The sequence below is a fragment of the Pomacea canaliculata genome, linkage group LG14 (assembly GCF_003073045.1).
Source record: "Pomacea canaliculata isolate SZHN2017 linkage group LG14, ASM307304v1, whole genome shotgun sequence".
Taxonomy (NCBI): Eukaryota; Metazoa; Mollusca; class Gastropoda; order Architaenioglossa; family Ampullariidae; genus Pomacea; species Pomacea canaliculata.
In genome coordinates this window covers 7,861,274-7,876,753 of record NC_037603.1, presented here as the reverse complement: position 1 = coordinate 7,876,753, position 15,480 = coordinate 7,861,274, and the positions used below count along the sequence as shown (strand labels likewise).

Sequence of the window (15,480 nt, the reverse complement as noted above, 5' to 3'; positions counted from 1 at the left end):
CGTGGGAGAAGGAGGTGGTTATGCGTACTGGGGGCTCGAGCTAAGTAAAAAGAGAAATTAGCAATTTAGTGTAAGTGTACTCGGTAAATGTCGGCGTGAGTTGGTAGAGGTGTCGAGAGTGTGATCAGTCCGAGGTGACGGCGATCGCAACCTCTGACCATCTCCACTTGCTCATTCCCCTGCATGAGTTCACGACACCAACCATTCTTCATTAGCCCTCACTCTTCCATATACGCCACGGGCGCGTATAAACACACACACATACGCACTCTCTCACACTCCACTTAAGAGACATGAGTGCAGAATTTTTGATATCTCTGTTGAAGGAAAATTTTATTTCGTCAAAGCATCAACTATCAAACTGACAAACGTTTTCAGAACAAATACATAAAACTTATTTTTTTAAGCCATCATCACTTTATTGATGCATAACTGCTCACAACGACCTTTAACATACAACTGCAAAATCTCAGACATACATAATGTCTCAGAAAATATTAAAATATCAAATAATGCGAACTACAAAATGGAATGTTTCTAACAAAATGTAATCACAGAAATTTGTGTACGATGAAAAGTACAATGTCTAAAGAAGCAGATTTTATATATAAACCCTATTCTTTCTTGGAGATCTTAATTTGACAGAGGCATATCTAGAAAAATGCTTTTAAGCAAGACTAGCACAACAAAAAAACTCCATCAAAACTGCTTCTTCATTCACACTTAATTTACATACTTCAGCTGTAAAAGTGGAACAAGGTCTTAACAAAAAGGCATTAACGCCCACAAGCAGCACATTCAACCAAGTTAATATGACAAAACTACTTAAATGATTCCTTCGCATCTCATTTAAATGTGCTAGGATAAACACACCTCCTTATCAACTTTAGTTCTTTAAAACATTATTCATAGTTAATAATTTATCATTATTTACAGATCATAGGCAAGTAGAAGTGCTGAGGGCAATGATTACTTGATAACACTATTTAAACTCCAGGATAACAACTGGTGTAATATCACACAGAGCAGTAATGTACAGTCACACATAACAGCAAGTAGATATGGCTGGAAATACTACTACTGTCAACATTATATGTGATTGATAGTATTGATAGAGAACCCTGATATTTCATAAATAACCATGCCTATAACACAGCATTTGGTTGTGGCACTATGCTCCACTGGGGGCGAATAGGAACAAGAAGAAAACATCTTTGCTCCTTATTTTTCAGATACATGATACAAGTTCTAAGCAAGGAACATCATTTGCAAGGCACTTTAAAAATCTGTATATCTTAACAGTGTTCAGGAGCTGCTGAGTCTTATCTTTCTGAAGTGCTGTCTTATGGAAGATGAACCCACAAAACATTGTTGTCAGCACAGAGTGAAAAAAAGGTACTAATTTCTGACTGTGTACATGAAACACCACATCAAAGTTAAAACCCATAAAATAAATATAATCATGCTAATCTTCAAAATCAATGCAGAAATACCCAACTTTTTCTTTCGATTTCATTTTTGTATAATTTTTTGGCAACAGTTTTATGCAGTTATCTAGACTGTGACTAGAGTAATGGAGAAAGAACATTTAAATGCACACTATGATCTGCCCATAATCTCTGAAAAATGATGTAAACATAATTCCACAACTACATTTTTCCATGGTATATTTTAGGCACTCAGCGCTGTCAGTTCAGTAAAAGATCACTTGAGAAAATTATAAAGAAATTTTGTGAGATGTGTGATATTTTTTTGGTTTGCAAAAACAACTGGTCTTGTTTTCAAAGTCTGGTGCAGCATTTTTAAGGAACAGCTCAGCACAAAACTCCTGATATGTCCTGATATGCATGTCCGCTGAAGGAGCCAAGTAAGCAAAATTGTTGACTTTTCTGGATTGAAATGAAAAATATCGCATGTCCTTTTTTATTTTTATATCTGAAAGCCTGATTCTACCACAACAGTTTGACAACATCACTTCATGAGGTTCCACATAGCTATAGGAGGATAAGAACACTGCTTATTAATGTATTACTACCATAGCATTTTGAAAATGATTAAAACTGAAGAGCTCATCATCAACACAGCTATGCAAATGGACACTTGACAAATTCATTTGTCCTGACTACAGTTTATAAAAATACATTCTTGTTTTTTTTTGACTATGCAACTCCACCAAATGACTTATCACTGCTGATTGTAACAACCCAATGTTTACAAGCTACAAACAACTGTAGCAGGTTCAGCATAAAAGCACCAAAAACTGTTAGGCTTCTGAACACAAAATGGGTCATCCACATCATCCCATGGAACAGATGTTAACTTTGTCATTGTCTCATCTCCATAACCTGCAGGTATTGTCTTTGCTCCCTGTATGAGTTAAAAAAAACCAATGAATAAAAAGCACACAAATCAAAACAAGAAAGTAGGAGTGAGAGCGGCAACATTTTGTCTCTAATCTGTCTAAATAATGCCTTTTAGAAAGAAAGAAGACAAGAAAAGGAAAAAAAACAAAAGGTGGAAGAAAAATACATGTAGGCTATTAGGAGGAAAGACTGCCCAGCATTGTTCAACAGGTATGTAGTACTGGGATAGTGAGGAGTAAAGAAGATTATAAGACTATGTCCCTGAAAAAGAAGAGGGAGAATGATAGGATGAAATAGAGGAAGGATGAAGCGAGTCTCTTCATGAAGAAACTTAGTGAATGGTGGTGGTTGTGGGGGGTGAGGGAAAGCATGCTCACTAAATCAAGTGATAAGTTAACATTAGAAAGAATAGTTTACCTGTAATAATGGTGTTTCCTTCATAATTAAATGCACAGCTGAAAATTTCATCGGTGTGGCCCTCCAGCACCTGCTTGCACGCTCCAGTTTCTGGGTCCCACAGACGAGCAGTCTTGTCTGCACTGGCTGTCAAAACTGTGGTGCCTTGGGGGTTAAATGTTATCTATACAGATTAAAATAGACTATTTCAGTCGACTACAAAATATGAAAATTACAGATGTTTAAGTGTTAGTTCACTAGACCAATTGACAACTAAATCAATAATACTTTTGATGTTGCAAGTTTCTGGCATGTTTACACATCTACTCCGATCCTCTCTCATTCTCAGCTTGCCTTGGAAACTTCCCCTTCATGCCCTTCAAATTTGCATATGAGGCCATGGGTCAAGGCATCATAGCAGCGAGCAGTGCTGTCTGCTGAGGCTGTGACCAAGTGTTGCCCTCGTAGGTCAAAAGCAACATCTAGGACTTCATCATTATGGCCCCTTAGTGTTCCAATGCAGCGTCCTACTCACAAAGAAACAATAAATCACAAGCTTCTGTATTTGTACAGTGTTTTTTGTTTATTTCTCTATCTTCAAAACATCATTTAAGGCAACTCTTACTGCTTCTGTTTCAGTTCATTGTGCATCTAAAAGAAGCTATGGGCACACAATGATTTTCATGCCTGTCAACAATATTAAAATAACTATATAAAATTAGCAATGCTATTGCTATCCATTTATTAAAGGAGAGCAACCTTCCTTTGGTACACAACTAGTGGATCTTGGGAAAGAGTATACTCTCTTGAGAATAGTTTCAAATGTTGAACAATTCTTTTGCATGCTGAATAAAGCCTCTATCAGAAAAAACCACTTACTGTAGCATTTCAAGACTGTTTCCTTGACATCTAAGTGACCATCAATTAACACATAACAAAATTCTGCATGCTAAGAAAGTGTGCCTACCAGTGTTAAAGTCCCAAATTTTGCATGTCTTGTCCATAGATCCAGTGGCAATAAGTGAAGAGTCCCAGTTGAACTGAGCGCTGCTAATTTCTGCTTTGTGGCCAATTAACGTGTGAATTTTTCTGGACAAAAACACAGCCCTCATCTGCTCAGTTCATCCAATTTTCAAGCAGGTCTACTTATCACATGCTATAGCTAATAAGACAGAATTACGTTTTTAATGATGTATAAGACAGTTAAGTACAGCAATGAATCTGGACAAAATATTGAAAATCATTACAATGAATGATGAGCAGAAAAATAAAATGAAAGAATATGAAGTGGTGATGATGAAGAAAGAGATGACAAAGAAGATAACATCTATCTTACTTGCCAGTCCTGGCATCCCACAGTGCAACTGTATGGTCAAAGGATCCAGTGAGGATTTCTGACCCTGAAGAACTGAACGACAAGGAGATAATTTCTGCAGAATGACCCTAAAAAATAAATCAAAGAAATGTATCACCTGGCATATATTTTCTATTGACTTTTTAATGCCCATAGCAACAGCACTAAAAATAAATATGATTTTCACAAGCAGAGAAATAACACTTTCTCTTTCCACAGAATTTATATGTTGAATGATCCCAACAAAAAAGTCATGTTTTCAGTTTGTATTAGTGGTAGCTAGAATCAATTGAATTGTTACTTTTCATAGTAAAGACATGCAGGAATAGCACAAACCACAACAGCAACAACTACGAGAAGCTGGAAAATAAATAACAGAAAACCAGGGACTGACCACAAGGCTGATGGTTTCAACTCCTTTCTCCACGTCCCAGAGTCTACATGTAGTATCCATACTTCCCGTAGCAACTACAGTACTCTGAGGGTTAAAGCTTACACAAACCTGAATAAATATAATTCAAAATTGAAATAACACTTCCTCTGTAACATTGAAGAGTTAACACTTACAGACATCTGAAGAAATGTCATTGGAGATCTTAATTACATTTTAGCTATGAAACTCTGGTGCTAAAGATTACAATTCTGAATAAGTCTGAAAGGAAGTAGACATTATATGTCCAAACTCAATTTTGATGTTCTGCTATCTCTAAAGGTAGATCTTTGTAGTTGAGATGCATTTACCAGAAATGGGTACATTTTCTGGGTACATTCTCCGACTTTACTGGATCTTCTTAGGCAAATGTATATGAACAAACATGTGGGATTACCATTGTGTGTGTGCAAGCATGCTCATACCCCTTAATGATTGAGCTGAGCAAGGGAGCTCAACATAAGAGCTTCTGAAATTCTATACATGTAAAAGAACAAAGTAAAGCATAAGGACATTTCAAACAAAAACAAAAAATAATAAAAATGGATAAATATGACAAAATCATAAAATAAAAATAGCTCTGCTTTGCAATAGGAAAAAACTTGTTAAGAATTTCAAGTTAAAATATTCAATAACAGTATTTACTATGACAAAGCAGCAGGAAGAAATTAATTATTCTACTTACTATTTCTGCAGTGTGTCCTCGGAATGTGTGAAAGCACTTGCCAGTTTCTGTGCTCCACAGTTTGCAGGTTTTGTCAAAAGATCCCGTCGCAATCTTATCCCTGAAATTTAACAGAGAAACAGTCAGCAACATGCACTTAGGTCCTAAAAAAGCAAATTGTATAATTCAGTAAATTTTAGCAACGTTTACAAAAAAGGAGAAAGAAAAATAATACTCTTGTCTAGCCATATCTCGTCTCTGAGTGTGTGTTTGTAATTCTAAACAGACTATCTTTTGTGATATTCATTATGCATGCATAAAATAAACTATTGACCAAGAGTGCATTAAATTTATCAATAAAATAAATCAGATGCCCTCAGTTGTTTTCATTTTCATGGACTCTGTTAAGGCTAGTAAATAACACACCCAAATGGGTTGTTGAAGGAAATAGCATATACAACATTGCGGTGGCCTTCTAACGTATGGAGCTCTTCCCCAGAGGCTGTATCCCAGACTTTGCATGTTCTGTCATAGCTTCCAGTTATAAAACTGAAAAAAAAAATTATCTGATAGGAGGATAGTCACATAAAACTAAAATGACTGTAATAAGTTACAGTACATTCATATAGACTAATGGGATTAGTAAATGACCAAGTGACATGCACTGCCCCATGACTTTTCAAAATCACCAAGACAGCACTCTCTTTCAAGTACTACCCATTCATATTTGCTTGATATGAAGGCTTATTACTCTAGCGGTATATAATCAGTTTTTCTGCTAAGAAAATTTGAATTGAAACTTTATATAAAGGCAAAGACAAAACAAAATATATTGCAAGAAGTACCACTCTCCCCACCCCAACTCACTGTCCACTTAGTGCTTATAACATATCAGAAAGTGAAGTAGTGTGCATCATAAAAAGACAAGTGAAGCCCTCAGTACATACTTTGATCCTGATTTGTTGAAGGACACATTAGTCAGTGGCAGGATGTGTGCTCGCAACACCTATTAAGAAGAAAGAACATCTTTTCAAATCAACCACGTTTGAAGGTAGAAGCAGATCAGGTTTGAACATCTAAAAGAGTACATGTGTAGTTGCCTGAGTGGTGAGAGTGGAGCAGATATAGTATGTCTATGTGACAAAAACTTTAAAAATTTTGTCTTGACTGTGGATAAAAAATTCATCAATTGCGCTCAAGATTAGTAATGTCCTATGTTACATAAATAACTAGGATTTATCATAAGGATGCCACCACATTCAACAAGAAATGCCCAGGTTCAACAATCTTTACCTTGAACAAGTGAAAAGTGTGGTCGTCACTCTGCGACAGCTTTTCCTGTAAGCCTGTACTTTTGTCAAGAAATTTATAATCTTAAACTATGGGAAAACTTTTATAAGACGCAACAGCAATAAAGTTTGATCTAATTACACATATGCACATGCAAGTATGTCACCTGTATGTTTCCTAACATCATGAAAAGTGAAAACAACAACAAAAAACTTGCAAGAAGGATACGAATTATGAGCTTTCGAACTTGTTCTGTGCTAGATGAAGTAATTAGTTGCTCTTTCTTGGAAATTTCCCCCACAACAGCATCAACATCTGTGCTTTAACCAGAAAACAAAACTCAAAGAGGTCCTGTTTACACAACAGGCAGATCTCAGCTCTAACATATCGATTCACTACTATAGATTAGTAAACAGCATGATATAGAAATGTTAAAGCGATATAATTTCGGGTAGGAGAAAAATCTGTGTTCATATATAAGTGGGTCAGCAAGTGTGTGGGTGTGTGGCAGCAGCAGTAGCAGTACAGACTAAATACATAAGTTTTTGTCAAAAAAACACAGAAAAAGATTCTAAAAAGGGAATGACGGAAGGATCGAGTTCAGCAAGAAGATACAAAAACCCAGAAAAGAAAGACAGGTAAGGAAGAATTTAGGAAATGCATGATACTTACTCTGGTTGTAAGTCTAAAAGATTGATAGTTTTTGTCTTCATCGCTCCACCTTGTTCGTACTCCAATATTATGCCTGTTACGAGACACAAATTCAACTTAAAAACTTGCAAAAAAATGATTGTAATAGTTTTGATAAAGACCACACTGTACAAAATATTTTAAATACAAAAAATAATAAACTTTTTACCCTAATGTATCTAAACAACCTGTCGTCAAGAAAATGCTCTTATCCTTGGCCCATAGCAAGGGACGGGACTACTGTGATCCCGGTCGATACAAGCGTCGGGTAAAAGAAATAAAATAATAATCACAGCCTAAGAATAAGAAAGCAACAAACTTTCTACATTCATATTTAGATAATATTCGGTATAGTAAATGCATCGTCTTATCTTACCTGGGGGATAATAACGAAGAAGAAAACGTTTCAGCTTCATCTTTGTGTACTGTTTCTAGGAGAATCTAACATGGCGTCAATTACAAGGCGCACTACTCCAAATCACTTACTTTTTAAAATAGTATTTAATTTAATTATTACTATTACTTTCTAGTATCTACCACTCTTTATTATATAAAAATATATTTAATTAATTGAATATTATTATTTTACGTTGAGACCCATAAAGCTATCCAATGATTCCGATGTACAGTAGTCACGTGACACGCACACCATGAGCAGTTCGTGTAGCAAGCAGACGACAGTAAAGGTCGCCTTTAGCAATAAATACTAATAACCGGCGATCTTTTAAAGTGTGACTACATCCAAAGCCAAGTCTACCGCATGTGTGTCCGTCCCGTATTCGCAGAGGAAGTGACCCGAGTTTAGTCACAGCGATTGACATTCTCACAATGATCGTAGCAATTAAGCTGTAAATACTATAGTGACGGTAACTGAACATAAGCATGAGTATATATCAGACCTGGGCAAAGGCCGGCCCGCGGGCCGGATCCGGCCCGCCTCCTGTCTCTGACCGGCCCGCCCGCTAGCCCGCCCACCAATATATATATACTATATATACAGTATTGGGTAAAACTGAGTTAACTATATTAGTCCGGCCCTCTAAAATCATCCCAGTTTCTCATGTGGCCCCTTGGGAAAATTAATTGCCCACCCCTGGTATATATAGTTGGGTTTTTTTTTCCTTTTTTTTCTTGTTTTTTTTATTTTTTTTTTAAGAAAGAAATAGGAGAATTTCACTAAAATTCAAAATAAAGGCCATTCAAACTTCTTGCTGACTTTCAACTGTTAGATCAAAGAGTCGATCAAGTAATTATAGTCTTCTGTCTCTTATCATTAATTGTTATTAAGCAATCGACTTACTTTTGAATGTCGAAAAACATTTTCTCGTTTTTTTTATTTATACATTTTTTTCCTTGTTGATATGAAATTGTGGCATTAAAAATCTATCTAACGCGGCAACTTATGAATGAGAGTTGATTCTGTAATAAATTATGCAGAGTATTAATTATAGGGACTAAAGAAAATCAGTGTTGTTTCCTCAGTTCATAAACCGTGAGGATCATAAATATATAACTACTTGAGGCAGCAGTCGAAAAGGGTTTTCTGGCTTCTCAATACGGACATGCATATTTTCGGAGAACAGGTAAACAAAGCACACGCAGAAACACCGTTGCTCGTCCCACCTTGGAACAGGCTTGTCACGGCTTGTGACTGAGAATCCCGAGTTTCATGGTTATTTGTGTATTTCCCTAACTGGGAAAACGGGTGGATAACAGGAGATATCGGCTCAAACCCTGTGTCTACGAACACAAAGTAGATCTACGGAAATCCAAAACCCATCCTTAATTAATTATCAGCTTACGATTTGCACCTGCGATCAACGAGCGCTGATAACACTCTACTACGTCACACTAGTACACCATTCAAAACATTGCCTGATTGTTCGGACAATGATAGCCTGCATTTCTCGTGGTTCTGAAAAACTGCTACGTTTGCACGAGAAATGTAGACTTTACACGTCCTAATAGTCCAAACTGTCGCTCATTCACTTTCTCTCTCTCTCTCTGGTATCGACTACTAGCAACTTTGTGAATGCTGCACTAGCGTGACGTAGTACACCGTTACCGCCGCTCGTTGAACGTAGCTGAGAATCGCGTACTTTGCTAGTGGATGATTAATTAACGAATGGATTTTGGAAGCTGAATTTTACAGGTTACCTTTATATTGCTTATTAAGTATCAATATCTGCAAAAAAAGCCCCCCCCCAAAAAAAAAAAAAAAAAAAAAAAAAATCCAACAATAAAAAATCATTTATGTTGGCCTATAACAATATTTTATCGAAGTTTTCCTCTTCCGATATGTTTCTCATACCTAAGGTAAATATGGTAAGTGCTTACCGAGTAGTTCAGTACCATTATAACTGTCCAGTTTATTTGTTGGATCTAGAGGAAGTCAGTATATTTGCTTTGGTCGACCTAAGTCAATCGCGATGTCTGTGTCTACCCCGAGTACATGAATTCGATTGCCCCATCTCAGGTAGGGTAAGATACTGGTGTGCGTGCGTGCGTCAAGGGTGGGTGGGGAGAGTGAGTGAAAGGCAGGCAGATGTGCACACTGCTAGAGATCCGAATGTCTCATTTTCACATTATTTCTCTCAAATCCAAAAGTTTACAAACAAAAAGAACAGTCAACAATTTTATTAAGAACATTTAATGTGCCTGCTCAACAAACTATATAGCTTTAGATTTAGAAGCTGTTTATGGCTATTTTCACAGAATAAGAAACTGCTCAAGCTGAGATGGACAGAAAGAATGAGAGACATAGTGATGTAGTTGACTAGGAGCGTAAGACGTCCAAACGACCAAAGACACCGCCATTTTGAATGCCTGATGACTTGGCGAGAAAGCTGATATTTTGAAAGACATTTACAATTACTAATTACTGAAACTATAGAAAGAAAACTTGACAAATATTGCATCTCTGCTAAAATCACATACACTGACATTTTAGACACTTTATGAAACTCGTAGACACGCTCTGGCCAGCGCCGCAGCAGCCAAAACTGTCAGAACCACGCGCATCCAACACGAATCTCGCAGTAATGATGCTCCTCCACCTGCGACAAGGAAACAACAAGTTAATGGTATATATATATATGTGTGCATGGCGACTTATTTAAAAAAAAAAATTAATAATAAAGTGAATTTACTCCACCATCAAATACTAGCTCAAAGTGATTTACAATAAAAAGGTAAAGTAAGGCGCAAGGATTCGTACCTACAGGAGTTTGGTTTTTTTTTCGTTTTTGGTCAGCTGCAGGATATTAAAATGTACTGACATATAAACATGATCATGTTTGTCAGTTGCAAGATATTGTATGTCCATGACAGTCACAAGGACTTGGAGACCTAGGTACAGTGACATTTTCAGTGACAAGATGTTGTGTGTACGTAACATGTTCAACAGTAAGGATTTAAAGATGTGATGTATTACAGGCGACATCTTAATTCCGTTGATGACTTAGTGATCGATGAAAGATGTACATAGGAAACGCGTGGTGGCAGCTGTGGACATCTGTTACTGAGAGGTTGCCAATAACCACAATGACTATAGAAGCCAAAGCAAAACAGAAGAAAATATGACTTTGAGAAGGTTTTGTGGAATTAGCCGTTGTCCATGTTGTTAATAGTTCCTAGTGTTTGTAAAACAGATATGAAACGGATGCATGGACTGTCGGACATGTAACTGAATGTCTGACAGACATACTAGAGACTTCAAGTCTGTGTTAAATGTACTTGGCCTCAGCCATGTCTCGTATCACTCTCCTCCTCACGTTTCTCTTGTTTCCTCCGTATGACGACCAGGGACTGGGTGGAGGGTGGGGGGTGAAGGGAGATCACTCACATTTGTCTTGAAGCTCCTCTCGAGCTTGGTGGACGTAGTGCTCTAAGCTGGTGAAATAGTCGCTTTCCGTCTCCGCCAGATGGTCACACGTGGACAGGAAGTGCTCCATACAGTCCAGGCCTCTGGAGGCATTTCTAGCATGAGAAACATTTCTGTAGCCTAGATACATTCTTTATTCCCCCCCCCCTTCTCTCTCTCTCTCTCTCACACACACTCATTACTGTGTATTTATTATGCATTAGTGAAGATGTTACATTGAGCGAGAGAGCATAGGACAGGAGAGAGGGACGAGGTTGTACTTACAAACACTCCGTGAATTTGTCGTCTGCTGGCAACTCCATGTAGGCGGTGATGTGAACCATGCACTTTATAGGAGTCGTCTTACCGCAGTCCTGCTCAAGATCGTGTCCTGTCACTGTCAGAGAAATACACTGATCTTCAATTACCATTTTATCTCTTCCTCCTCCTCCACCATCACTTCCACCACTCAAGCTAACAAGGCGCGAATGGGCAAGTGCACTCATTAACAAAGAGTTTATAAACAGTTTTTCTGCATAAAAACTCCAGAAACAAATTGAAATATTAGTCGATAGATTGAACTTAATTCAGTCATTATTTAACACTAAATAAATAAATTATAGAGGAATGTTTAAAATCTGTATGGTTTAAAAGAATTCAGAACACGAGTAAAAAGTCGACTAATTAATTAATCAATTAATAAAGTAATTAATATGTCAGGAAATTTTAATACGTTTCAGACCATTTTCTTGCCCAGGAGCGCTGACGTGTTTGGAAGCTTGATAGATTGCTAGGCGACAGGGAAAGTAACTGAAACGGTAGGGAGGGAGTTTTGAAGAATGAGCGATTTGTGCGAACGAGGCCAGTACCCTCCGCGCGTCATCGCCTTACACTGGCATCGGAAATGATCACCGCCCACCGGCCCTTCATCATCACGCGAGCTGCCTCATCCCACCCTCGTCAGGAGCTCACACTCAGCGTCCGGTCTCGCCATTGCAGTTGTCTCCCACTGCGCTCCTCCTTCTTCAAACCATTTCAAATTAATTGTGTGGGTATTGTGTGAGCGCGGGAGGTCCAGTTACTGTGTGTTCTCTCTTGTCTGTCTTCACCCCGACTCACACTCTCTCAAACACGTGTGTGCGAGCACGCAAGCCCTCACTTATTTGCACGCGCACAGCAGCTCGCGCCAACTTTCGTACAACGGTGTTATCGGTTGTTGTCGTCACCGTAGCTACACCAGCAGCCGGGTGCACCTCCGAAACAGGACGGCCTTTATACGGCGTGAAAAAATGAATAATTGTTTCAGCTGTGTTACTTTCCAATGAACTTTGTTGTGACAGAATGGTCTTTGTTGCAGATGAATGTCTCTCTTATCACGTTTAATAAGATTGAGGCAGTGACGTAAGAACAGATGACGGTTGAAACACTAAAACGAGGCTGAAAGAATTGAAGTATTCTACCGAGCCCAAAGATGATTTCGTGAAAGGAAGCTTTTTTATCTTTGCTTTGGTGGCCTGCCGGTTCTTCGCTGTTATCAGCGTTGTTTACATACAAAATATATTGTTTTCCTTCTTTCATTTTTGTTTTCTTTATCATGTATCAGGAAATTGAGTGCGACTTTGTAGAAGTCAAAACTCGAGAACAGCCAAACACAGGTGATGCTTACGTCATACCTGATAATGGGGTGGCAGTTGGGGGAACTCCTTCACACCTGCCATTGGTGACGTCACAGGTAACTAGCCAATGCACGTGCATTGTGCAAGTCATCGAACTTACCTGGCCAAGGTGAAAGAAGCGCATGAACAACGAGGAACATTGTCAGGAGAGAAGCCAGGGTTGGGAAGTAAGGGTCCCCCACAGCCATGCGCACAGACAGCGTTGATTGCAGACCGTCAGCCAGGGATGACCACAAGGTCCTGTTCGTCCGTCTCGCTAGGAGCGACTGACAGAGGACTTCTTGCCGTTGGTGTGACTGCAGATATCGGATGGTCTGCTGGTGTCGATCCTACAGTCATCAGAGCCCTGTAAAAACAACTCTCATTCAGTATATATATGAGAGAGAGATAGAGAGAGCCTACATGTATGTTTGTGGGCATGAGAGAGAGAGAAACAGGGACCCATTGTTTTAATCTATTGGCTAGAAATGAATAATTTTCAGTATCTTTCAATAACCTACCTATTTGTTTTCTTGTTGTTATGTCCACTCTTGTTTTTCTTACCCCTCCTAAAGTTTTATGTGACTGTTACACATAGCTTTTACTTTCTCCTGTTATTGTGATTATTATTTGGAGTCTGTGTCGAATGCATGTTAAGATCGACATCTCAGAGGCTCGGTACAGAAATTCACCAACATGATTCATGATTTGCAATGCTTTCCAATCAATAATATAGGCGAGGTAAAACTCCATTTCCTTTACATAAGCAAATAAATGTTCATACTAATACCTTACTTAAAAAACAAAACAAACAAAAAATGCAACTTGACAGCAAAGTCGACAATATATCGACATAACAACATCACGGCACTACGATTGCAAAGTCTTATTTTACAGCACAGGACAAATCTGATTTGCCTTGAATGCTGTTGTTGTATTAAAACTTTATGTTAAAAAGTCACACCTCGCCATACAAGCCAACACTGAGCAAACTAAGAAACTAAGTTTTGCCGTCCGAAACCGCGCTCGCGAAAGAGACCAAGTGTTCCTAGCCACCTGGTATTGTAGAAACATCGGTAGAAACTGTACTGGAACTGTAGGCTAGAAGAAGAAAGTACAAAGTATACTTACCTGTCATCATCCAGCCAGTGTAAGCTGTGAAAGGTAGACTGTAAGTGCAGGCTGCTGGCAGGTTGGATAGAACTCTGGCGGTCGTCTTCTGTGGACCAATGGCCGCCACTCCTGGCACACCCGCAGTGGACCTACTGACTAGCCACCACTGGTACCTGTCGGAGGGTTGGGGACCATCCTTGCCTGCAAGACAGCATAGCCTGCAGTGCCATGGAGATCTGTGTGACTGAGTGCAAACCGCACAGCCTACACAGTGGCCGTGCTGTGTATTTTGTGAATTTGTGCTTGCAGGTGTCTGTCTGCCGCCATTGCACACTTGGGACCTGCATTACAACTGTATAAAGAATTAATGCTGCAACCTTTTGAAGCCTCATCACAACCTTGAGCACATAACATTCCGTCTTATTAATTTACACAGTTTGTTTACAAAAATATTTCTGTAGTAGTCTTATAATTTTTCGATTAGCATTTTTCTATAAGACGGAGTGTTCAGTGTGAAGGACATTTTGATCTGCTTATCCTGTTACTTCATCATTTTATAAATAAAGCCCCCGTCTCTTTCTCTCTGTGTACTTGCGCATGTATGTATGAACGCATGTGTGTATGTGTGAGAGAGAGAGAGGAGTTGTAGGCCTTGACTGCTCTAAGTGAACTTCTACGTTCGTATGTATTATAATTGCCTCCCTTTTCTTAGTCGTAAAGCCCAGAGGGTACCTGGCACTCGGGGGAGGGCGGTTTGTGGCAAAGGTGTTAGTCATTTGAGCCGTGACTGTATGTCTGTGGAAACGGTCTCGAGCGCCATCGTTAACTCATTCACTACTTCTCATTTGCAGGGGAGGTAATCTTAAACGGAAGCACAAGTGGTTTCTTGGTCTCTCTTCTGCGAAAGTTATCGCGATCTGAAGACAAAACAACATCATAGTCTGTAGACCACCCACCAAACAATAGCTTGCAGATACGTGTTGGTCTTACCTTGTGATTCATTGTTGAACTAATACATATATTTTTATAACTATTTCTTCTTCTATTTTTTCTGTCATAGCCTTGGATCTGACACTGCTTCAGGCACCGCCAATGTTTGTCGACCATGTCACCCTGAAAGGGGAGGGTGGCTAGAACCGGAAATGGCAAAAAGCCAGGGAGGAAAACATGGAAAAAGTTGCGGAAGGAATAAAAAGGCTGACTCAGTTCAACTGAACGACAGACTAGGATTAGAATCGTACTCTGTGTGTATGTGTGTGTGTGTGCGCGAGTGTGTGTGTGTGTGTGTGTGTCCGAGTGTGTGTGCGCGCGCGAGTGTGTGTGTGTGTGTGCGAGTGTGTGTGAGGGCGGGTGGATGTGTGGGGGGGAGACAGGTTAGGGTTACCTTGAGACGTTGATCAGTGTGCCCCATGAATGAGAGATGACATTCACCAATCACAGCTCTCTGCTTGGGACAAGCACAGGTGAGATAGGAGTGCTGCAAAAGTCTCCGTCTATCTCGATGATCGACACTGCTACTTGGGGTAAGTACGTTTCTGTCACGTGGCTTTAAAAAAGTCGGCCAGTAAATGTAATATAGATAACAGTCTCCTCATGATGGTCAAACATGGATGAACATTGCACTGGCGTTGATGTTGATACTCCACATCTGGTGGAGTCGTTG

General features: G+C 39.1%; 2 protein-coding genes across 2 annotated transcripts; both read right to left on the bottom strand.

Moving 5' to 3' along the window:
- Positions 1-397: 397 nt before the first annotated feature.
- LOC112554987 (dynein assembly factor with WDR repeat domains 1-like) lies at positions 398-7,721 on the bottom strand. The gene is made up of 13 exons (XM_025223083.1): positions 7,564-7,721; positions 7,170-7,242; positions 6,726-6,817; positions 6,501-6,553; positions 6,155-6,213; positions 5,634-5,756; positions 5,229-5,328; positions 4,508-4,615; positions 4,096-4,202; positions 3,727-3,848; positions 3,114-3,286; positions 2,781-2,943; positions 398-2,367 (listed from the first exon to the last, which is right to left on the bottom strand). Exons 1-13 carry the CDS (start codon positions 7,601-7,603, stop codon positions 2,333-2,335), a joined length of 1,248 nt encoding a protein of 415 aa, XP_025078868.1. The 5' UTR covers positions 7,604-7,721; the 3' UTR covers positions 398-2,332.
- Positions 7,722-9,724: 2,003 nt separating this feature from the next.
- Positions 9,725-14,846, bottom strand: LOC112555285. The gene is made up of 6 exons (XM_025223621.1): positions 14,550-14,846; positions 13,836-14,018; positions 12,826-13,071; positions 11,335-11,446; positions 11,032-11,165; positions 9,725-10,243 (listed from the first exon to the last, which is right to left on the bottom strand). The coding sequence occupies exons 3-6, from the start codon at positions 12,911-12,913 to the stop codon at positions 10,143-10,145; spliced, it is 435 nt and encodes a 144-aa protein (XP_025079406.1). The 5' UTR covers positions 12,914-13,071; positions 13,836-14,018; positions 14,550-14,846; the 3' UTR covers positions 9,725-10,142.
- Between the last annotated feature and the right edge of the window lie 634 nt (positions 14,847-15,480).

Excerpts from the sequence above, each read along its gene's own strand:
- LOC112554987 (XM_025223083.1), bottom strand. The coding sequence starts at position 7,603 with ATGAAGCTGAAACGTTTTCTTCTTCGTTATTATCCCCCAG. Across the intron at positions 4,616-5,228 it reads GAGGACACACTGCAGAAATA|GTTTGTGTAAGCTTTAACCC; the intron begins GTAAGTAGAATA and ends ATATTTATTCAG. Across the intron at positions 3,287-3,726 it reads AATTTGGGACTTTAACACTG|GACGCTGCATTGGAACACTA; the intron begins GTAGGCACACTT and ends CTTTGTGAGTAG.
- LOC112555285 (XM_025223621.1), bottom strand. The coding sequence starts at position 12,913 with ATGGCTGTGGGGGACCCTTACTTCCCAACCCTGGCTTCTCTCCTGACA. Across the intron at positions 11,166-11,334 it reads GACAAATTCACGGAGTGTTT|AAATGCCTCCAGAGGCCTGG; the intron begins GTAAGTACAACC and ends TTCTCATGCTAG. Across the intron at positions 10,244-11,031 it reads AGAGGAGCTTCAAGACAAAT|GTGGAGGAGCATCATTACTG; the intron begins GTGAGTGATCTC and ends TCCTTGTCGCAG.